The sequence below is a fragment of the Gracilinanus agilis genome, chromosome 5 (genome assembly GCF_016433145.1).
Source record: "Gracilinanus agilis isolate LMUSP501 chromosome 5, AgileGrace, whole genome shotgun sequence".
NCBI classification, from domain to species: Eukaryota; Metazoa; Chordata; class Mammalia; order Didelphimorphia; family Didelphidae; genus Gracilinanus; species Gracilinanus agilis.
Window position 1 is genome coordinate 23,964,270 of NC_058134.1, and position 25,266 is coordinate 23,989,535.

At 39.4% G+C, this 25,266-nt stretch overlaps 1 protein-coding gene across 1 annotated transcript in view; it reads left to right on the plus strand.

Moving 5' to 3' along the window:
* Positions 1-25,266, plus strand: part of GADL1 (glutamate decarboxylase like 1) — a 175,606-nt gene that overhangs the window by 16,054 nt on the left and 134,286 nt on the right. The window contains exons 6-10 of the mRNA XM_044678287.1: positions 10,458-10,537; positions 10,653-10,707; positions 17,759-17,875; positions 23,920-23,984; positions 24,284-24,365. Of these exons, the coding sequence (XP_044534222.1) occupies positions 10,458-10,537; positions 10,653-10,707; positions 17,759-17,875; positions 23,920-23,984; positions 24,284-24,365 (399 nt within the window). The remainder of the gene's footprint in view (positions 1-10,457; positions 10,538-10,652; positions 10,708-17,758; positions 17,876-23,919; positions 23,985-24,283; positions 24,366-25,266) is intronic.

Here is a 25,266-nt window from a genome sequence, read left to right on the forward strand (position 1 = left end):
GACAGCCCTGATTTTGAGCCTAAGCCCTTCTCCACTGCATAGGAAAGAAAATAATCCAATTATTAGAAAAGACTTGTACCCATTCATCCATTCAGTAAGTATTTATTAAATATCATTTGTGTAGGAGCAGCTAGATGGCTCAGCGAGAGCCAGGCCTGGAGATGGGAGATTCTGAATTCAAATCAGGCTGCAGACACTTCCTGGCTATGTGATCCTGGGCAAGTCACTTAACCCCAGTTGCCCAGCCCTTATCACTCTTTTGCTTTGGGACCAATACTTAAGTGCTGATTCTAAGACAGAAGGCAATGGTTGCATGGTAGGCACTGGAGATGTGAAGACAAGCCCAAAAGAGGGTCTGCCCTCAATACATTGATATTCTATTGGGCAGATAGGAACACATTTACACAAACAAAATTATTTTTAAACACTTGCTTTCCATCTTAGAATCAATACTGTGTGTATTGGTTCTAAGGCCAAAGAGCAGTAAGGGGTAGGCAATGGGGGTTTCAATGACTTGCCCAGGGTCACATATCTAGGGAGTATCTGAAGTTGGATTTGAACCCAGTACCTTCCATCTCTAGACCTGGCTCTCAATCCACTGAGCCACCCAATTGCCCCTGAAGTGAGAATATTTTTTAAAAAGTAAATACAAGGTAACTCCCCCATGAGAAGGCATAGTTATAGTGAATAATTACAAGGGCAGGGGTTGGAGCAGAGAGAAGGACTAGAAACCAAGTCCTGAAGCTCTTGAGAAAGGAAGGACAGTGACCTGGGAGCTGGCACACAATGACTTCCAAGAACTAGATAGGGGAAAAATCTGCATGGAATGACTCAGAGGAAGAGAAGCTGCTGATAAAGAGCTCTGGGGGTCATTAGAGTAGAAAGAGTACTCAGTGAGAAGTCAGAAGATCTGAGTTCAAATTCCCCCTCTGTGCTTTACTTCTCTGTGTGGCATTATACAAACTACTAATCTTATCCAGTTCTCAGTTTCCTCATCTGTAGAAATGAAGAGGTTGGTCTAGATCAGGGGTTTTTAGTCTTTTATGTGTCATGAATTCCTTTTGGCAATTTGATGAAACCTATGGCTTCCTTCTCAGGATAATGTTTATTTTTAAAGTATAAAATACAATACACAGTATTGCAAAAGAAATATCATTTTGAAACAGTTATCAAAACACTTTTGAAAACTCACCACCCTCCCATATTTTGACAGCCTTTAGAATCTGTTGTTGTTTTTCATTCGTTCCAGTCATGTCTTACTTTTCATGAGTCCATTTTAGGTTTTCTTGGCAGAGATACTGGAGGGGTTTGCTGTTTCCTTCTCCAATCCATTTTACAGATGAGGAAACTGAGGCAAACAGGGTGAAGTGACTTGCCTAGGGTCACACAGCTTGATGATCTTGAATATTCTTTCTACCTTTACATTCTGTGATCCTAAGATGGGAAGGCTTTGCCTGGGATGGCCAAAGATTAGTATTTCCTAGAAAAAGAGGTCTGACTTCTTAGAATACCTTCTATTCTTTCCTGTGGAAATCCTCTCTCCCATTTCTTGTTTCTCTTCTCTGACCCACCCCGACCTCCAAGTCATCTCCTACAGTAGCTCCAGGCCTTTGTCAAGTACAGGAGGAAGATTGTGGCCTGAAAGCCTGAACCGATTCCAAAATCCACTTTGTCACTTCCCTCGCCTATTTTCTTTTTATTTCTAAAATCTATTTTCCTTTGGAAAAGGGCAAGTTGCCCAATAGGAGGCTACCAGTAGGAAGCAGCCTGACTGTCCTCCCTCAGCTTGATCTCCTAAGGAGTTTTTGACCTTTGCTTTCAGTTAGTTCCATTCCATATGAGGAAGAGCAGATGAAAGCTTAGAGGAATCCACTTGGCCTTCAGCTTCGGTTTCTGAAATTGATTTTCCATGGCAATAAGAGCCTCTTCTTCAGGGGGTCTTCCTTCAGCGACAAGGCAAGGATGTTTAGGACACGTGAGTTGCTTCCCAAGTAGAAGCTTTGGATGTATGGAGGAACATGTTCTCTCTTCCTTTAGAGTCCATTTCAGGAGTCCTTTACCTTTTTAACAGCCGTATCCCCTTCTCCTCTAAGATCCAACTAGCAAAATCCTTTTAAAGCAGGAATTCTTAACTTAAGGTTCCTAGAGCCCCAAGATATCTATGGCTAGATTTCAGGGGACCCCCTCTACTTGGATAGAAAAAAATTACATCTTTATCTTCACTAACTTCTCACTGAAATTTAGTATTTCCTTCAATTATGAATGTAGGCGATAAACATTCTTCTGAGAAAGGATCATTTGGCTTCACCAGGCTGTCAAAAAGATTAAGAATTTCTGTTTTAGGATTTGGAAACGTGTTTCTAAACCGGAGAAAGCCACCCTAAGTAGGACGTGTGTTAATGGCTCAGGGTTTTTACAGTTGCCCTTTGTCGTCTTCATTGTGTTTAAACCTTGCCTGAGCTCTCCTAGAAATGCAACCCTGGAAAGGGGAAAGACAACTTCATTGAAAGAGAGAAGAAAAGAGATGCCTGGGAAAGCTCAGGGACAAAGGGGGTGCTAGTAAGTTTCAAGAGAGTAAAAGGAAATCGGAGCATAAAACCATTATGAATCAGGGCTAAATGACTTTTGGATCTCCAGAGAAGGTCTATATGCAAAGGAAGCTTTATTCATCTTGCCAACAGGAGACAAAAACCAGAGAGAGGTAATACTTCTGGTTTTCTCAGGAATGTCATGTCAAGAGAACAGCTTTGAAAATCGGTTAGGTTATTATTTTTAAAAATATGTTCATTTTCTCATTTAGACCTGTAACCAGGAATTCTAGTAGAGCAAGGAAAATTCGAGATTTGGAGGAGCAAGAATGGAGTCCCGTGGCACACGTAGACCTGGGCGAGGCCTCATACTAGAGTGCTTCATGTCTTTTGAGGAGATTGTTCAAGGAAGAAGCCATGTGAGGCCAGTTCATGGAAATCTCACCTAGATAGTCACCCTAGTTTAGTGCCCTGACATTGCTTGTAATCTCAGATGTGTCCTTTTTTTTTTTTTAACCCTTGTACTTCGGTGTATTGTCTCATAGGTGGAAGATTGGTAAGGGTGGGCCATGGGGGTCAAGTGACTTGCCCAGGGTCACACAGCTGGGAAGTGTCTGGGGCCGGATTTGAACCTAGGACCTCCTGTCTCTAGGCCTGACTCTCACTCCACTGAGCTACCCAGCTGCCCTGATGTGTCCTTTTTAAGGAAGTATATGTATCCCTAAACTTAGCAGTATGATGCAAGGGGCAAAGGACAGTCTGTCATCATGGGACAGAATCATGACAAATAACGAGGGTGTTTGTCTCCCAGAGAGTGTTTTAGGACCCTTAAACCTTGATCTTTCCCATGTCTAAGGAAGTAGGAGGGGGAAATGACAGCCTAGTGATAGGAACTTGAGAATGATGGCCTTAGACCTGGTAAAGAGCTGGGTCTGGCTTTAGTTTGGGACCAGAGGAAGATGACCTGGAGGAACACTGCCTCCAACCCATGTTGGTGCCTTGGGGCAAAACCCTAGTCATCCCACTTGAGCTGAAGCTCTGCTGCCCTTTCTTCCACAACAAAATATATGTCAGTCCACTTACAGTTATCAGCATCACAATTGATGACCATCTAAAACTTAGACTTGACTATGGCCAATGACTCAAGAATCACTGAATCTCACAAGAACAGGCAGCAAAGACAGGAAGAGCATGAGAGTTTGTTCAATCAACTCAAACCCTCTGATAGATGGTATTCAACTTCCTCTGGTTATCTTCTAGGCCCTTAGAGCATGGGCTAGTGCATATTGGCTCAGATGGTTACTTTCCCCACCAGGTCAACATTCAGTCACCTTTACAGGATGAACCCAGGCTTTGTGGGATTGGAGTCCTTCACAGACTGTTCTGTTCTCAAACTCTGTCTAAGAGGAACTTGTCAGTCAGTCACCAGCATTGTCTCTATCCACTAGTGCCGGTGCTGAAGATATGAAGATGACTGTGTTAGTCCCTGCCCAAAGGAGTTGCCAGTCTTTCCAGAGGAGACAGTATGCCGCCCATCTATAAATAGGCTTAAAATGGAAACAAGGCAGTTTGGGGTGAAAGACACTGGCACTGAGGGGCTGAGGGAAGCTTTTAGGGAGAAGCTGCCATTAGAGCTGAGTCTTGAAGGAATCTAGAAGTTTTTAGCAAGAAGTTAAAGTTAAAACCATAAGTTTTAAGTTTTAAATGTGTGTGTGGGCATTCCAGCCAATACAAAGGGATGTGGTTTTATGGCAGGAACAATCTGCTTTTTATTTAAATGTATATGTGTTCCTATCTGCTGCTTCCTTAGAATAGAAACTTTTTGAAGGCAAGCACTGTTCTAATTTAGTTCTAGTTTATCTTTCTCTGCCTAATTCCTCACATGGAGTAGGTGTGAAACAAATGCTAGTTGCATTGAATCCTAATTCTTTCAAGCCCTCCATTTTTTTGGTGAGGAAACTGAGGTCCACGTAATGGAAGCAACTTTCCTCGGATAAAGACAGATGGGCAATAGCAGAGTTGGCAACTCTTGGTTGCCAGTTGAAGGACCTTTCCATGACACCATTGTGTCAAGTAGAAATGACAACTTCTCAGATAGATCCCTCCTTCTTCTCTGCAAAACACTTCCCAGTCAAATGGAGTGTATTAGCTTCATTCATTGACTTAGTACCTGTGAAACATTTGGCAAGTTGCTATTTCTCATGGCCTCCATTTCCATATCTGAAGTAAATGATCTCTGAGGTTCTCTCTAGCTCTGCTCTAAGCCCTTAAGGATTTGTGACAAGGGATGACTCAATTAACCATGAAAGCTTCACAAATATGCTTGGAGATTCCATTAAGCTGTTGACAGTGATCTGAAGATTATTCAGGTTTCATAATAGAGTCAAGAAATTTAAATCAATATTGCTTCCCTAGATTTGTCATGATCCAAAGCCTGCATAACTTTGGGAAGTCACCTAGTACCTCACATACAAATGTGTGTTAATGGATCCTGTTCGGGTCTCATATCTTTAGAAAAGACCTAGATAGGATCGGCATGTCCAGAAGGTAGTGAAAGGACTGGAGAAAGGATGAAGATTTATTGAAGGCTGAGAAGATGTACAACCTACAGAAGTAAATAGCTAGGCCACTGGCTTAAATATTTGGAAAGCTGACACATGGAAGAGAAATTAGGCTTATTCTGCTTGGCCCCAGGGGACAGAAACAGGAGCCAATGGGGAGACATGGCAAAGAGGATGATGTCGTTTTATTGTAAGGAAGAACCTTCCATTAGGGCTCTCTCAGGATAGAATGTGGGCTGCCTTGGGAGGTTGTCAAATAAAAATTGGATGGCTAATTTTTTGAAATGGAGAAGAGATTCCTTTACAAGTCTGTGTTCGATATTGAAGGAAGACTATCCTTTGTATATTAAGAGTATGGGGGAAAGGAAAGGAGAACATGACAGCTGTCTTTAAGCATTTGAAATGTTGCTGTGTAGAAGAGAGATTAGACTTGTTCTGTTGGTCCCAGAGGGCATATTTGGAAGCCATGGGTGGGAACTGAAAAGTAAAAAATGTAGGCTTGATGGTGAGAAAAAGCTTTCTAATGCTATGAGTGAGCCCAACCTGGAATTGAAAGACTCTAGAGGGAGCTGGTCCCCACTTCCCTCCCCACCTACCTCATCATCCTAGTTAGGATCTTTAGGATGTCAGTCAATTAATCAGCAAATATATGTTGAACCAACCCTAAGAGTCAGGGATGCAGACAAAAATGTAATAATCTCTGCCCTTGAGGGACTTACAGTCTTTTAGGAAATATAACATGGTATATACACATGTTTGAATGTATATATGCACATGTATATCTACAGTATGTACTTGTATGGATAATGTATGTATTTATACAGAGAAAAATGCAAAACAAGAACAAGTTAATTATTGGAGAGTTTGGGGAGAAAAGAAAGTGGCTTTCTTGATTCTCTTTCCTAAGATGGAATGCCCATAGTTATCCCTTCTACATTGCAATGTTCCCCATTGTAGTTTCACTATGGAACACGTTGATATCAGAAGTTAAATGGGAATTTGAAGGGAGTTTTATAAAAGCCATATATGGCATGTGAAGACCAGTAAATGACACAGAAACAGTTTTGAAATTCAGAAATGTATACTTAACCCCAAATTTATGGTAGGGTATTAGAAACACCCTGCAAAAGACAGAGCAAAGCTTCCAACTTCTCTTGTATGAAGGGAGGGCTAAAAAGCTTGATATACATCTTCCAGATTACAGAGTTGTTGTGGTGTGTAAGGGATCATTTACTGTACTGTACTGTCTTCTAGATCATTGATTCCCAAAGTGGGCGCTACTGCCCCCTGGTGGGTGCTGCAGTGATCCAGGGAGGCAGTGATGGTCACAGGTGCATTTATCTTTCCTATTAATTGCTATTAAAATTTTAAAAATTAATTTCCAGGGGGCTAAGTAATATTTTTTTCTGGAAAGGGGGCGATAGGCCAAAAAAGTTTGGCAACCAGTGTTCTAGATGGAACCTGACTAAGCAGGGTTAGTATAATGTCCAAAAGGCAACTAGCATTCTCCAAAGCTATCCAAGGTTGGATTTCAAAATATCCAGAGAATAGATATTGATTTCAGTCTTTATGATACAGGTCTTCAAACAAAGACTGTGTGTATATGTATATGTTTCACTGTGTGGGAATACACACATGCGCATACTTACATACACATACATTCATACCTGTTGCTCCCCATTGCTATATAAACTTCTTGAATGACCAATGACCATTTTTTCTTTTCTTTCTGTATCCTCAAGACTTAGCACAATCCTGCTACAGAGCAGGCATGCTGATTGATTTGGTGCCCTTGAACTAGAGGAGACTTTATTTAATTTGACCTCCCTATTTTACCCATAAGAAAACTGATCTTGGCGAGCCTGCATAACTTGTCCAACGCCACAGAAGGCAAGAGCATGGTCAGAATTGGGACCCAAGGTTTCCAACTCCAATCCATCACTCCTTCCTCTCCCTGCCGCTGCCCTGCAGAGCTTTTTTAAGGATCAGATGGGAGTATAAATAGGACAGTATTAGAAAAACAATATCATTATCTTCCTGGGGAAGGTTATTACAGATGAGGAAGTAGAGGCAGGGGCAGGTTGACTGATCCAAGGTCACTGAGTAAATGAAGGCTTGGATGGAATTCCAAGTGGCAGATCCAAGGTTCACTGACCTCTTTCTTCTAGGTTCATCTGTCTTTATAAAGTGAGAATGAAAGTCTGCCGAGGGTCTTTGTCTCCTAAAAGAAAATGAACTATCGGGGGGCACAATGGGGGAAGAGAATTGGGGCAAGTTTTTCCTTTTCCTTTTTGCTGGTGAAAGGAGCAATTCTTCTGCCATATAATGCATTTGTTTCCTCTGAACTCCAGCATGTGTGTGTGTGTTTCTACACATACAAACTCAGCATGTTTGAAACATCTACAAGGTGTTTCTTCTCCCCACCCCACACCCTCTTTCTAGGATTTCTTTTCTTCTTTGCATCTCTGAACTGCTTTAGCTCTGCTCTTCCCGACTTTTATGTGTCCCCACACAATTCGCATTGACATTACTGTCTATTCTGCCCTTGGGTACAGATGCTCAGCCTCCGCTCCTGCCGACATTCGCATTCTGATTGCCACTTTAGGTATTCTGTGGGTTGGCTGGTTCCTGAATCTGGAGTGGGCTGACATTTCCCAGTGGCCCCACCAGACTTTTCAGAGAGCCTAATAGGCAGATGTCTGGGGTGTGGGCGAGTATTTATCACTGAGAAATCAATAGCTGTTGGTTGAGGGCCCAAACCTTTGGTGGGCAGCCACTCCCCTGAGCTGGCTGTGCCTCTGACCACGCATTGATATAGGTCGATGTTGCAGCAGCCTAATTACTTTTCTGTGGACCCTGATTGCTTGTCAATGGGCATTTGCTGTTCTTGTAACAAGTGGAAATAAAGGCAGATTACCAGCATCTGTAGAATGGTTTCATCCTCCCCAATGGTGTTATTTCTACATTTGTTTTTGCAAAAGGAAATAAGAAAGTGCCAACAGGAAAAAAAAAGACTCTTGACAAAAAAGAAGAAAAATAACCCAGTCAAGGAAATACATCAAGCTGAGCATAGCTGCAGAGAACACACTCCTTCCTACTTATAGATATGTTAGTTATTGTTGCTTAAAGGACAATGGCCACTTGTGCTCACAGGCGCTCCTAATTTTGAACCAGAAGACTCTTTAGAGATTATCTTGTCCATGTCTCTCATTTTAGACATTTATTAATTTCATTTTAAACATTCATATTCATTTTCCAGTAGGACATGAGTTTCTTAAAAGTAGGGACTATTTTCTTTCTTTATATCTCCAGTACCTAGCATAGGGCATGATGTATAGTAGGTGCTTAAGAAATGTTTATTAAATTGAACTATATTAGTGAGATGGAGAAAGAAATGACCAATCACACCAGTATCTTTGCCAAGAAAGATCTCAAATGAGATCATGAAGAATCAGACTCCACTGAAATAACTAAACAACAATATTAATGAAGAAATGGATGCCTAGAGAAATGATGTGATTTTGCCCAAGGTCCTATGGGTCAGATAGAGCATATTTGGTCATCTCATTTTCTAGTGTCTTCTCCAGGGAATCAGGAAGACTCTCTGCCTGAGTTCAAACCCAGCCTCAGACACTCACTAGCTGTATGACCCAGCCCAAGTCAGTTAACCCTGTTTACCTCAGTTTCCTTATCTTCAAAGAAAATGGCAGAGCACTCCACTCTCCTTGCCAAGAAAACCCCAGATGGGGCCATCACAGCTAAAATGACTAAATAACAATCACCTTTACAGCTATCTTAGATTGGTTTTATGTTTTGTGTATGTAACCTACCTGTTGGTTGGCTGCATCTAAATGCTGAAATGATTAAAATAAGAAAAAACTCTTCCTATATTATTAGCTTTATTAAAGTAAGAAAAAACGGAGTTTCCCCCAGCTGAAATTAACTCCCTGCTATTCAAAACCTCCTCAAAGTTTTCTCCTAGGCGCTAGATTGGTCCTATTTAGATCAATCTCTCACGGGAAGTAGTGGGTCTGGTCTCCCCCTAGCACGGGATCTGTCCAATTCAAGACCAATCCCACACCAGAAAGTAAGGGGGCAGGACCCCTGGGGCACACTGGGAGATGTTTCCCCAGCCACAACAATTCAAAACCTGCAATGCCTATATCCATGCTTTGTATATAACTATATATGTACATGCTGTCTCCCTTGTTAGATTGTAAACATTTTGAAGGTAGATGGTTTTAGTATTCCCTGGTGCCCAGTTTATGCTAGACCGTAGGAACTTAATTGGTAGTAGTGGTGGTGGTGGTGGTGGTGGTGGTGGTGGTGGTGGTGGTGATGGTGGTGGTGGTGGTGGTGGTAGTGGTAGTAGCAATAATATGTTAGCTATTTTTTTAATAATAATGGTAATAATAGTTAACACCATGATTCCAGAGTTCTGATGATGAAAACTGTTACTCACCTCCTGATAGGTGATAGACTCAGTTTGCAAAATGAAACCTACATTTCTGGAGATGGCCAGTGAAGGAATTTGTTTTGCTTGACTCTAGAATTGTTACAAGAGTTTGGTTTTTCTTTCTTTCTTTTTCTCCAGTAAAGAAGGATGATGGAGGCTTGGAATGGGGAGCAAATAAATACCTATTAGCTTAAAAAATTTAATTTAATTTAAAAATAGTAGCTAGAATTTTTATTGAGTTTTGCAAAGTGCTTTACATACAAGGTCTCATTTTATCTTTGTAAAGTAGGCACTATTATTGTTCCCATCTTACACATGAGGAAACTGAGGCTGAGAGGGATTACGTGGCTTGGCCAGAGCAGCCCAGTTGGCAAGTGTTTGGGGTAGAATTCAAACTCAAGTCTTCCTGAACCCAAATCCAGCATTTTATCTACTATGCTCCCTGGTTCCCTGAATCAATGCTTTAATGGTTGACTGATTGAGTCAACCACAAGTCATATATAATCTTAAGAGTTTAGATTTAGAGCTGGAAGTGACCTTAGAGACCACTTTGTTCTATCCTTTCACTTTATAAGTGAATAAACTGAGGCCCTGGGCAGCAGAGGCTTGTTGCCCAGATATTAATGGCAGAGTTTGGGTTCGATATCCTCTAACTCACAAACCAGCTCTTTCTCTACCGACCTAAGCAGCTGCTCTCCTGATCCAGCTGTAGGTTCTTTTCTCTAGGGTCAACAGTTTTTACAATGTTGAATATACGCATGTTAAGCAAAGTGTTCTTTTCTCTTTCTCAAGGAGGCAGAGAATGAGGTTCAAAGATCACGCCATGAATCCTATCCAGGAATCCAGATGGTGTTATTTTCCTAGTTTGTCAACTCAGTTTCACATCTGTCTCCTCTTTTCCACCTAATTCAGAGTCATTACTCCATGAAGAAGGCAGCATCTTTCCTTGGAATTGGTACCCAGAATATTTACTTTGTGGAGACAGACTCAAGGTAATGGGATTGGATTCATGGGAGGAGGGAAGGAATCTCTGCCTCTAAAAGGCACTGGTGATGGGGAGGATCCATCCATTTAAACAATAACTGAGTCTTAAATCTGTGTCCGTAGAGGTAAGATGATACCTGAGGAACTGGAGAAACAAGTCCAGCAAGCCAGGAAAGAGGTGAGAGGGGGAGAGAGAGAGTGTGGGTGCCTGACTCTGTGGATATGGGTATTCTCCTGGGGTGTGTGAGAGAAAGAATTGAAGAGGGAGAGCATATCAACACGAATGAATGCACCACCCACCTCTCCCAGCCAGAGAAAGAGGGCAGAGTGTGAAAATTAAAATAGGGAAGCTCATATCCAGATGTTCTGTTTACAGGTGTAGCAGTCTGGCTCTCCATATTCTGTGGAGCTGTCCAGATGTTCCAGCTGTGGCAATTAAAAAAATTGACAGCCTCGTTCTCTGTGTCCTTGCCTGGTGCTAAGCCACGAGGACAAGTAATGCTGCCCTGAAAAAAAGCACACACTGCGCTCTACCTCTCCTGTCTCCAAGTGCCCTGCTGCCCCCAAACCAAACCAAGTACAAACCCTCCTGTGCTGCTTTTAAAAGGAATTTTAGCTCATTTGATCAACCCACCTGCCTCCCCCAGCTGCTCTGGTTTACTCAAGCAGAGCCCTTAACCAAATACCATTAATTATTTCCTGTCATCTAAGGATTGGATACAGGTCTAGGATCCTCATCCTTCCTGCAGGGTCTCCTTGTTAAAATTTGCCTTTCCAGTGGCTGGTCAGTGAAGCCCTTTCCTGACCAGCCTATTGGATGGCCACTGGCCAAAGCTCACCCTAAATCTGACTAAAGGGCACAACCCTAGTCCCCAGTACCAGCTGTCTCTCTCCCTGCTGAGCACCAGCCTGGACCAAGAGCCATCAGCAGGACTGACCACAGCATAAAAGCAGACATTCTGCTTCCTTTCTGCCCCAAACCCCACTGCCAATGGAGCTGCAGAGCCACTCTCCGATGACTTACCAACAGGTAGGCATGAAGGACATGGGCAAAAGTCACTCGGGAAAGGAAGAAAAAGGAAGGAAGGAAGGAAGGAAGGAAGGAAGGAAGGAAGGAAGGAAGGAAGGAAGGAAGGAGAGAAAGAGGTTGAGAGAATTTCCAAGGTCCTTAGTGGGCAGAGCAGTCCACTACCCCTCCTTGGATTGTAAGGTCTAAAAGACTGAGTCTTTCCTTCTCTGTTCTAAGGAGATGTTTTTGAGAGAGGGACAAATTTTGACAAAATCTATTTAGTTTGAATGTATAGAATTTTTGAAAAAATGTACATGAAAAACAACCACAAAAACCTTGTCTTTATGTCATCTCTGGGTTGTAGATGTGCATCCTCTGATCTTTATTTAAGTTTATTTTTAAAACTCAAATGACAAGTGGGCTTGAAAGTCATCTGATGATGGCCCCCTGAATTTCAAAAATTCTTTTCATCTTGAGTGAAATGCTAGTTTTCCATATGGGAGGCAGGTGTTACTCTATGAATCACAGTCTTTGCTAGGATTTCTCTTCCATGGAGGATTCTTCAAGATGAATAATCTGCCATTATAGTCATGCAAACTATCTTATGTAGATTATTCCATCTAAGCCTCCTAGAACTTTTTGGAGAAAAGGATGTCTATTTTTCCCATTTTACTTTTGGGGAAAACTGAGGCTCTGAGAAATTAATTAACTTGCCCAAGGTTGTATTGTTAGTGAGGCAGGATTCACATCAACAACTTCCTCACTTCAAGCACAGCTCCAACTCCATCATTCCTCATAAGAAAGACCCACTCATGTCTTCAAAGGGAAGTGGACAGTGGGGACAAGTACCTCTGGTTTTTCCCCACTGTCCTTTCCTTTCTAAGAAATTCAGCTAGATGCATCCCTAAGGAGATAACTGCTCTGAGTCACTCTTCCTGGGATCCTTTCACTTTAGGCAGACACATTTCCTTCTCCATCTTTGTCTGGCATCTTTCTAGGTGCAGTCCATTTACTTTATCGTTACCAAACTTTTTCGTGTACCCCATCCCTTCAATTGGGATCTGAAAGGCTCATTTCCTATTTTTTCCAGTTAGATTGAGTTTGGAGATTTACACAAATCATTCATTCATTCATTTCAAATTGTATATTATGTAGCTGCTATATTTCAGGCATTAAGGGCATTGTTGAGGATACTAAGAAACAACAAACTAGTCCTTGCCCTCCAAGTGTTTATATTCTATTAGGGAAGATTATAAACACACATAAGTAGATTTCAGATAGATATAGAGATAGCTATACAGATATATACACATATGTGTGTTTTGTGATTGGGATTTGGATCAAGGAAGGAAGGAAGGAAGGAAAGAAGGAAGGAAGGAAGGAAGGGGCATCAAGAATGGACATGCAGAGTAGATAACACCAAAGCCAAGCCAAGGCAGCATCTTTCCTTGGGACTGCAGTGAGCTAGAGATTCCAAGAAATAAGGAATCATCCATCAATTGGGTGAGAGGGAACACAAAACAAGTATTGTCTCCGCGGTGTGAGGAAGCCCAGACAGAAACTATTTAAAACTTTTTTGGACTTTGAAGTTGCCATTTTGGGCAGATCAGCCTTTTTTAAGCTTTGATAAAATGGGTGTGAATCCAGTTGACTTTCCTAGGGGCTAGTCTCTTTGAAGTAGCTGCAAATGATAAAGAAGGAACCTCTTGAGAATGGAGAGAAGGAAATCTCAAAGCCCGTTCCTCCCCATGGATTCCATATTCAACAGGCTCATTTCTCCACTGAATCATTATCTGTTGATTGATTCCATTTGTGACAGCTGTCTCACACAGCTGGCGGGAACCCTTTTCTACCACATGTTTCTTTAGAAAATATGTTTTGTCTGCCCTCCATGTTTTCATGTTTCTCTTGGAATTTTTTGGAATTTCTAGTTAGACATGATTCAGAAGTGGCCTAAATAAGGTGCTCTGTTCTTTGTTCCATTCCTTGGAAAACCATCCTGTCATCAAGGAATACCAACACAGACAATCTGATATATGTGCAAAAGCCCTATTGCTTGAAACCTTTTGAATTTTGTGCTATGATCATTTCTTAAGCTAGTGCTGCCTCCCAAGAATCCTTTCTTAGAAGAAACAAAACCGTTAAGTTAAACCAAATGTTGTATTTGCAACATTTTGTAGCTCTAGGCCCCCACGTTCTCTATCTAAATGGAGGAAAGAAGTATGTCCTACAGGACCACGACTGGTCACTCTGGTCTTTCACTTGAGGTTAGCTGCTTTATTGTCATTGTACAGCTTGATTTCCTGTATCTGCTTTCTTCAGATTGTATCAGTTTATATAATTCTTTCTATTTTTCTTTTAATTCTCCCTAATTGATTTTAATATCTTTTTAAATGTTTCATGTGGCACCATAAAATCCCATTACATTCATACACCACAATTTGTTGAGCCAGTCCAATAGGGAGATATATTTACTTTGCTTCTACCTTTTTTTAAATTAGCCCTATTTTTAAAAGGACAAGAAAATAGGCAACTAGCTTAAAGACACATCACAACATCATTTATTAAATATTTTTTTATTTTATTTATTACATTTATTTATTTATTTGCATGCTTTATTTATTTATTTTGAGTTTTTATTTTAATTTTAAAAATTTTATTTATTTTAATTATTTTATTACATTTTATTTTATTTATTACATTTTTAAATTTTATTATTTTTTTTACTTTATTTTTTAATTAATTTTATTTTATTTTATTTCATTTATTTATTTGTTTTGTTCATTTATTACATTTTCTTCAAGATGACTTTTCAGGCCAGGGAAAAAGTCAATTAAAAAAATAGGAAAAGGGCCTTCTCTCAAGGAACTTCCATTCTAAGAAGAATTAAATAGATTCTAATGGCATATAAAATCAATTAGCTAAACCCTACATTTTCCTAACATGAACAAAATGCCTTCTGGAAGATCTTTCTTTCCTAGGAACTGGTGGTGGTGGGATGTGTCTTGGGACCCCCAGTTCTTTCTTTCTAGATCATCTCCTTCTCTTCTGTTTTCTCCTGGCTAATTTCCCTTCTAGGACTCCTTGTTAGGGAACTCTATCTCTATAGTTAAATTGGACTTTAAAAGTAGAACATTTGTTTTTGTGGCTTGATGGATTGGGATCCAAGCCTAGAGAGATGAAGTCCTGAGTTCAAATCTGTCCTCAGACACTTCCTAGCTGTGTGACCCTGGGCAAGTCACTTCACCCCCTATTGCCTAGTCCTTATTGCTCTTCTGCCTTAGAACCAATATATAGTGTTGATTCTAAGATGGAAGGTAAAGGTTGTTTGGTTTTTTTTAAAGAATATATGTACTTTTGAACCACTTTGGACAGTGGATAGAATGACTCCCTGGATAGAATGACTTACCCTAAATATCAGCTTGCAACAGTAATCACGTGGCTACAATTGCTGCATGTTTTCCTGTTTGGATCAACTTTCCACCTTCCTTCCTTCTCACTGGTCCTCCCCATAAATCATAGTAATAAAAATACCTAACATTTACAGAATACCTACTATGTACCAGGCACTGGGCTAAGTGCTTTAAAATTATTTTCTCATTTGATCCTCACATCAAGCCTGGGAGGTAGGTTCTATCGATATCTCCATTTTACAGACAAGGAAACTGAGGCAAACTGAGAATAAGAGACTTATCCAGGTCTCACAGCCAGTAGGACACTTTCTAGCTGTGTGATGTTGTGCAAGTCACTTAACTCAGTTTCCTCATATGCAAAATTGAGTTAGAGAAGGAAATGGCAAACCGTCCCAGTATCTTCCCAAGGAAACTCCAAATGGGATCGCCAAGTGTTTATAATGCCTGAAATGAGTGAACAACTCTTGAGATCTATCTATCATCTCTGATAATCTGATAAGGACGGCTTAGTTGATAAGGAAATAACGGGTCACGGGAGATGATCTTGACTGTTAACGCATAGCTGCGTCTCTGAAGTGCCATTGAGTCACAAGTTTATTATATAAGAAATTCAAACTCCCTTTCACCCAAAAAAACACAAGGATAGTTTCCCACAACTACACAGAGCTGTATTTTTAACATAGCCAATACAACAGGTTTAGAAGCTTCAAGGAGAAGATAAGAACCAGGCTGGACTTTCAGCTATTTTTGTTATCACCAAGCCAAGTCTGAGAATACTTTTCTCAGGGGCAAATGCCCTGCTAAACTAAGGTTTCGGCCTTGGATGCATTTCTGACCAAAGGGGAAGAATGTTAACTTCTTAAATACTGGTTTGCTAGGAACTTTAAGCTTTTCAATAAGGCCACAATACTTTCACAAGGATCACAAAAGGGGTCAAAAGAGAAGTCTCAGATTTTTATCTATTCTCTTATTGGCTTCCCACAAACAACAACGTTCTGACTCTGGGTGCTGTAATGCCTTTCACTTTCCTTATTTCTATAGTCTCTAACTGCCTTCTTTTCCCTTTCCTTTCTCCTCTCTACAGCTTGTGATGTTAGCTTCCAGTTGGAATGGCTTCCTATTCCAATATTAACTTCCTAAGGGCTTCCTGGTATCTCCTTCTTGTGTGAGGAGTGGGGAATGGGTTGAAAGTTTACCAGGTCCTTTGCCCATCTGCTGCCATTTTGGTGGATTCCGGAAGAATGGGATACCTACTTCATGGCCAGATAATCTTCCAGAGGATCTGGCTAAGGATAAGCAAACTCCAGTCACTGTTTCCCTACTGGGTTCCCATCAATTTTAAGGTGATAAATAAGGATGCATGGCAGAGATTGAGATCCATTCCCCAGAAAGGAATAGGAACCCCCCAATGTTTGTCTCCCATTTGGTTTGAAGGTTTAGTTTCTTCACTTTGTTGATGAAGAATATACAAGAGTAAAAACAGGAAGAAAAGAATTCAAACAGATGACTAATTGCCAGGCAATGCTAGATTACTAATTGTTATCCTCTTAAGTATTACTAATGACAATATGCCACTTGCATATTGAAAAGTCAGATTTTCAAAAAATCAAAGTAATTATTGTCTTTAAATAAAATATTTCAGTGACTCAACATGTATTATACACCATCTGGCTACAGAACAGTGTCTTAGGGGCTAGAAGAGATGCAGAGTTTAGATAAGGCACAGACCCTGACTGTGTGAAGGTCTTACGTAAAGATAAAACACACAAATAGCTAAACTATAGTAATATAGGGTAAATAGAGTTTAAATTACTCAAGGTGACACAGTCATCATTTGTCAAGAGTCAGACCTTGAACTCAGATCTTGATTCCAAAGCTAACTATCCATTACATTATAAATTACTGAATGTTGACTTAGAGTCATCAATAGGGAGTTTTCTACACTAATAAATCACTAGTATTTTATTTTTTTAAAAATTAATGGGAGGGGGTGGGAAAAGGAGAAGGAAAGAACATGAATCATGTAACCATGGAAAAATTTTCTTAATCAATAAAAAATTTAAAAAAAAAATAAATTAAAAAACGACAACAACGGTAATAGCCAAGTGCAAAGAGTTATTGAGGACGGACTTTGGGAGAACTTTTTGTTTGGTCCTTGTATCTCTGGTGTCTTGTACTTTTTCATGCTTCCATTCCTATTGTCTTATTGCTATTATGAGCTCTGAGTGAGGACATGTCCTTTTATCACTACAGTTAGTGACTGGTCAACTTAGGGAGAAGCTTGAAGTTGTGACAAAGTTAAGTGATCTGACCAGGGTTGCACATCCAGTATGTGCCTGAAGCTGGACTTGAATTCAGATCTTTCTGGCTCTAACACTAGCTGTCTATTTAGTACAAATCAAACCTTGCTTACAGAAGGTATTTAAAGTTTATTGAATAGAACTGAATTAGGAGAGAGGGAAGAGAGGTTAGAAACATTTAAAGGGATTAGGTAAGGCTCCCTAGATGAGTGACCTCGGAGTTGGGATTGAAAGTCTCGGCCAGATTTCCTCCAGTGGGGAGAATGGGAACAAGGTGGTGTCTCAGAAGAAGGTGTTCTCCAGAAATAAACAAAAGAGATCATGGGTTCTGTGGGGCCCATGCTGGTTCTCTACCATTGTGACTTTCTGGGACTCTTCAATAGCTCTTCATCCCTACAGAATATGTGTCCTTGTGACATTGATTTATTTATAATTCTTTCTTTCTTTCTTTCTTTCTTTCTTTCTTTCTTTCTTTCTTTCTTTCTTTCTTTCTTGACTTGTTCCCAGGGGGCCGCCCCATTTCTCGTCAGTGCCACCTCTGGGACAACCGTATTGGGGGCATTCGATCCTCTGGATGAAATAGCAGATATCTGCACCAGATATGGCCTTTGGCTTCATGTGGATGTAAGTTCCCTTATACACACACCTATGTTTAACACGCCATTCGTTGGTTACTTTGACAGAACTGTGTTTTCATCTTCTGTAAAACAGATGAGTTAGCTGTGGGACCCTGGACAAGTCACTTACCCCCAACTACCTCACCCTTACTGTTCTTCTGCCTTAGAACTTATTAATGATAGCTTATAATATTAATATAACAATTTATACATATCAATTGTAAGAGTTTTTTAATGAATAAATTTTCAATTATAATTACTTCTGGGTTTATTTCAAATAATCAGAAAGTAGATGTGTAAATTCTTGCAGAGTACAAAGATGTCTCCCTGCCCTGCTAGGCATGTCTTTTTTTAAATCTTCCAAGGTCTGGGTCCCATTATGCCTCCCTCCCTCGCTGTCCAAAAGTACAAATGGGAAGGCTATATGAAGTAATATTTAAAAAAAATTCTTTTTAAAACCTGAATTCTAGTCCATTCTTTGCTATTAACTATATGACTAGGTCAATTCATCTCTCTAGGCTTCTGTTTCCCTATCTGTAAAATATACCCTAAAATATAATGATTCCAATATCCAGGAAAGGCAAAATAATTACATACTTTAATTAAAGACCTTTTCCTCTGGCTCTAACAAGGATAATTATTTGAGAGGAATAATTAATTTTCTTTATAGTCTTGTGGTTTTCTATTGATTTTTTAAGTGTCCTAGAATTGCTTAGAAATCATTTTCCTTCTTAATAAAAAAAATTCTGAAAAGTCTATAAAGCAAAGGGTCCAAAGTTAGATTCATTTGGTTAGGAGTGGCCATTGGGTAATTGACGTAAAGATGGAAGGTTAATTGGTTTGCTTCTATAGGAGGAAAGGAATCCTTAGCATTATTAGGTGTTTCCTGAGTGAACTTTTTTAAGTGAGTGACTTAAATCCTATTTGCAGGTAGGACAATGGCCAACGTATTCCGATTTTCTGGTTGAATGTTCAACGATCATGAGCAAACACGGAGTTTTTGTAGTTTGGAAGACTTTTGATCTTTTTTCAAATGTAAAATTGACTGTATGATGACACTGCGAGCTTGTTTAGGCATATTAAAACTGTCATTCCCAAGGAAACAGTCTCTATTTTGTATGGGAGCCAATAACACGGTATTAGGCAGATGTCAGGGGTTCCGTTAGCATGCCTTTGCTGGCATTTCAGAAAGATCATTTGGGTATGTTTTAAATGGGATTCTCCCTGTAGTTATATTTATATAAATTCATTTAAAAACTTAATTTTCATTGGTTTTATAGACTTAACGAGTAAGAGAACCCACTCCTTCTGCAGCAATAATATGAAGTGAGGATTTTGTATCTGCAGTAACAAAACACAATAAACCCCCCAAAGCCCCTTTGGTAATTCCTGTCTATTCCACTCTCATCAAAAGAATATCATATATGGATTACATAGATTCTATGAGAGAATAACTACAGGCATTTCTAAATCAGCAATGATCGTAGAGGTTCTTAGGGCTTAGGGAGAAATGGAATGCTGGAGAACGAGTAAAAACCTCTAATGTCTTTAAGAACAGAGGATGAATTTCTGAAAGAAGCTTCTTCCATTTGAGAACAGTAAAATAAACTTAACTTTGGAGTTGGTGGACCTTTTTTTCTCATGATTTTAATTGAGCAAAATTAAAATCATATTTGCTTCCTCTTGTCTTCTCTTTCTCCTCCCCTTATTCTTTCTTCACTGAGCGCACAGTAGGCACTTAAAAATGATCACTTTGATTTTGATATTGCCAATCAATGACCAAATATGTCGTACTCTCCTTCAATGTTCCAGACACATTATTGGGGATATAAAGACAAAAGCGAAAGGGTGCCTGCCCTCAAGGAACTTATATTCTATTAGAAGACACAGCATGTTCACAGATAAATACACACAAGCTATTTGGGCTCCTTCATGTAATTTCATTGGATTAAGGAACTTCCAATAAGGAAACTCTCTAGTGACGAAAGTTGAGAGCTGTTCTTATGTGGACTGGAGGCACCGAGAGGTTAGTTATGTGGTTTGCCCCAGGTCACACAGCCATGATGTGTCAGAAGTAGGACACTAACCCATTTTCCTCACTCTGAAGTTGGCTTTCTGCTTCACTCATTTAAAAAATAGATAAAATGGATAAGCACTCATTTTGAGGAGGAGAACACTAATAGACTTTGGTTACCCAAGCAACCATCTTTCTTCAATTGGCATCAGACTGGCTAATAGGCTTGATACTTCTGCAATGACTTCTGGAGTCTATGGCTTGCCAAGGCAACTGCCAGAATCAGAGCCATTGGTCTGCTCTGTCTCATGCCTGAGAGGGTGAATAGCCTAGATGGGCTACCATCATCTCTGATGGGCTTCCTTTATTCCCTGGAAGCCTTCTCACCTGTGCTGTTGTTCATTTGTTTCAGTCGTGACCCTATTTGGGATTTTATTGGCAGAGATGCTGGAATGGTCTGCCATTTTCTTCTCCAGCTCATTTTACGGATGAGGAAACTGAGGAAAATAAGGTTAAATGACTTGCCTGAGAAGGAAATGACAAACCACTCTGGGATTTTTGCCAAGAAAACCCTAAATGGGGTCATGAAGAGTCAAACATGACTGAAAAGACTGAATAACAATAGCTAGTATCTCAATAGCACTGTAAAGTTTGCACAATACTTTACATATATTATCTCATTTGATCCAGAAATTACTTCTATGATATAAGGATGGCTTTTAGCTTCATTTTATGAATAAAGAAACTGCATTTGAGAAATAGGAAATGATTTGCTTAGAGTCAGAAATACTAATAAATGTCTGAGGCAAGTTTTGAACTCTGATCTTTCTGGTTCCATGCAAAGCATCAACTATGGCCCTTTTTGAAGAGAAGATGAGAACTATGCTGAATGGGACTGGAAGCTTAAGTCTTGCTTTCCCAGTGACCAAGGTGTTAGTTGTGAGATTTGCACCCATGGCTTCTAGACTCCATCTCTTCACTTTACAGCATTACCTCTCATATAATTCTTTAGACAGTCTCTCACTTGATTCTGACAACAACTGGGTGAAAGATGCATTATTTTTTTTTTTCAGAAAGGCTAAATAAATTGCCTAGGCTCCCAGAGTTATTTAGTGTCTAAGGTAGGATTTGAACTCATGTTTTTCTGATTCCAAATTTAGCCCTCTATTAACCACATGGTTACTCTGATGATAATTTGATTAGAATCTAGATCTTCCTGGTATTAAGTTATTTACTCTATCAACTGCTTCTGTCAGTTATGGAATGTTGCTTGCTGACTCTTTCCTGTTTCCCATCTGTTGACCCACACTTGTACCATGAGTACTCAGAAAAAGTTGGGGGTGTTTAAAGAGATCAGTGAATTTCATGATTTCCTATTATTATCTCTCTGAAAAATAGTTTTATTTGGGAAGGAGACTGATCCTGGACATTTTTTATTTGCCCCACCACCTATTCAAATGGGTGACTGAGCCATAATGTAATTTTTAATAATGACTATTTCCAGGATTTTCACAATTTAATGAGCATTGCTTATATGCCTGCTTCATGCTGAAAAGATGCAGAGATGAAAATGGCATAGTCCCTGCCCTCTAGGAACTGTCAGTCTAATAGAGGGACAGGCCAGGAACACAAGTAAGTATATTATGACAATAAGAAACACAAAGAACAGGAGACCAAAATAAAATAAAATAAGATCTCACAAACATGAGAACATATAAGAATATAAAAACAACATGCCTTCTTTGCATTTCCCTTCCCAAGCAATAGAATGGCAACCCTGGGAGAACATTTGGGATATCTGTTTTTTTCCAAATCCTTTCAAATCCTTATCTGTGTTCTATCTTGAAATCTTAACACTTTTTTCTTATTTTTTTTTAAAGATGATGCTTTTTATACCACAGACACCAACACCCTTTGAAATAAAAGCCATTAAGAAAAACTATTTTTAATTGCAAAAAAACTAAAAACTTAATACCAGCCTTGTCTGACAACATATGTATGATTCAGCACCCAAATTTTTTTCAACTGAAAATCTTCAGGATCTGTCCTTTCTTCTTTAACTCTTAAGCTATAAACTTTATTTGGGACTGGGATTGTGACAACTGGGTCCTCTTTGGATTTTTCCAATTCTAATATTGTTTCCTAACATCCTTTTTAAGTACCATGGTTCAGTTCCCCACCCCACCTTCCACTGGTTGCTTCTTTCTGAGAACAGTTCTAAGTGACACATTCTTGCCATTTAAAATGGGACCATACTCCTAGTGGACACTTAACGACTTTTTGTTGAATTGAAATGAATAAACCATTCCTAAAAAGCACTATAGATGATAGATAGATAGATAGATAGATAGATAGATAGATAGATAGATAGATAGATAGATAGATAGATAGATAGATGGATGGATAGATAGACAGAGAGACATATGGGTAGATGGATGGGTAGATTAATAAATAGATGATGAATGGATGGATAGATGAATAGATAGGTGATAGATGGATAGAAGATAAGTGGATGAATAGATTGATGAAAGATGTGTGAATAGATAGATGAATAGATAGATGATATATGGTTGAATGGATAGACTAGATAGATGGATAGATAGATAGGTGATAGATGAATTGATAGATAACTAGATAGACGATATGTGGATGGATAGATTAAATAAATAGGTAGATGATAGATAGATGAGTGGAAGGATAGATGAATAGATAGGTGATAAATGAGTGGAAGATAAGTGGATGAAAAGATTTATGAGAGATGTATGAATAGATAGATGACTAGACAGATGATATATGGCTGGATGCATAGATGATAGATGGATGAAGATAAACAATGGATGGATAGATTAGATAGATAGGTAGATAGATAGATAGATAGATAGATAGATAGATAGATAGATAGATAGATAGATAGATAGATAGATAGATAGATAGATAGATCATGTAAAGCTGGAAGGAAACTTAAAGGCCATCTAATTCAAACCTCTCATTTCACAGATGAGGAAAATGGGACTCAGAGAGGTTAAATGAGTTACCTACAATCAGAAGTAGGAAATTTCAGAGCCAGGATTCAAATAAAAATTTGAGTCAAGATTTCTACATTATCCAAATCTGGCATTCTAGCAGTTTCTCAACAGTCTATTTCAGAACCCCTTTCACACTCACTTTCAATTTTGTTTCACTTCTGCTGCTTCCTTTGCCCCACCCCTCTTTGGACTTATTCACTGTCCAATCTCATCCTCTATTTTTACTTCTAGCACTCCTCTGTTTGGCAAATGTCCAGTTCTATAAGACCTCGTCCCCTCATCTCTGCTCCAAAATCTCTCCCATTTGTCACATAATAGCTCTTAAAATCCTACTCCTTCCACATTGCTTTTCTTGACTGTATGTAAAAGAGTGATTTCCCACAAGCCTGTTCTATCCAAAGGTGAATTCCCCTCTCAAAAAAAACAAAACAATTATTATATCCTTTGCCTACGAGTGTCAGTATTGTATATCAGATGCCCTCCAATAAAGTCCACACTCATGGCATCTACTTTAGATTGAAAATCTCCTGAGGACAAGAACTGTGTCTCTTTTGTTTTTATTTTTTCCTCTTGATGCTTGGTACAAAAGCTTAACACATGGCCCTTTTCAGTTAAGTCCTTTGTGTGATTTGTGGAATGTAAGATCCTTTATTACAGGGATTACTTCATTTTCTGTCTTTGTGCCCCCTAACAATGACTGCCACATATTAAGCCCTTACTATACATTTGTTGATTGATTAGTGCTGATACAGTTTGAGTATGAGAACGCAGTGACTAGGCTTCCATTTATGAAGACACCTATAAAATGGGATTATGGCACTTGATATATTTTTTGGGGGGGAGGTGAACATTTATTATAAAAAAAAAAAACTGGCTACCCATTCCTAAAGTGTCGTTTCAAATAAATCAGGTTGGGGCTGGTGCTCGTGGATGACCAGTGATCATCTGATAGTGTACAAATGACATTGTTTTGGTTGACATAAACATCTCTATATATAAATATCTCAACAGGCATCTTGGGGTGGCTCAGCTTTGATGTCAAGGAAGCATCGCAAGCTTCTGCATGGCATCCACAGGTAAATGTAGTTTCCCAGTTCATGGTGGCACCTTCGCTCAGAAGGGACACCCCTCTGGATTTTGTGTTTTAACTAATGTGTTGATATGGGAGAAAACAAAACTTTTAGAAAGACAAACACCACCTCAAAGCAAGCAAGCAGACACAGAAATCATCCCCACAGAAACAACAAGCACTCAGAACTCTAAATTAAATATTAATACTCTAAAATCTGTTCATGAGAACAGGCTTGGGTAAATGGGAAATAATTGTGTTTTTCTCTGCCCTCTCCTTCTCCTCTTTCTTTCATTCCTCTTGCAGAGCTGACTCAGTGGCCTGGAACCCACATAAGATGCTTATGGCTGGGATCCAGTGTTGTGCTCTTCTGGTGAAAGACAGCTCGGTGAGTTACTTTCTTGTGTGTGTGTGTGTGTGTGTGTGTGTGTGTGTGTGTGTGTGTGTGTGTGAATCAGANTGTGTGTGTGTGTGTGTGTGTGTGTGTGTGTGTGTGTGTGTGTGTGTGTGTGTGAATCAGAGGAAGCTGGAGCATACAGCCCATGCAAAAAACCAAGTTGGGACCAGTGTCTGGAAGATTTGGTCTAACACCAAGTAAAGGGCAGAAAGGAATAGAAAAAAATAATAGAAAAATAGAATGTAGAAATAAAATAGAATAATAGAAAAATAGAACGTAGAAATAGAATAGAATGATAGAAAAATAGAACGTAGAAATAGAATAGAATGATAGAAAAATAGAACATAGAAATAGAATAGAATAAAAGAAAAAAACTAAAAATTAATTTTAAAAAGAACAAATAGAAAAGAAGCCCGAGATAAATAGCTGGTATCTTTGCTAAAGTCGCTTACGGCTTTTGTTTAGATGAGACGGAGCCTGGACACCAGGCCTTCTGGAGTCAGTCTGGCTGCTGCTCTTTGTGCACATGTTTAAAAGCTTGGTTTCCAATGTGACTGAGATTTGTTCCCCTTGAGTACATTTGGGAGTTAAGTTTTCTTTAAACTACTGCTCACTGTGAAAATGGAGCAGATGTTTGTACTGCTTTAAATGGAATACTTAATATGCTTAGCTAAGCTTTAATGGCTTCCAGTTTAGTGGAAAGATATTATTTGAAGGTTGATCATTGGATTGATTTATTGGATGGTTCAAATGATCAGGACTTTGATTCCCAATGGAAGTCAAGATCAATAGCTGGGAATAAGTCTGACGAATGACCACTCGATGGCCACTGGGCAATGTGTTGGTTGAACTTCTTTGTCTGAGGGGCAGGGAGAGCTGAAATTATTCCTGT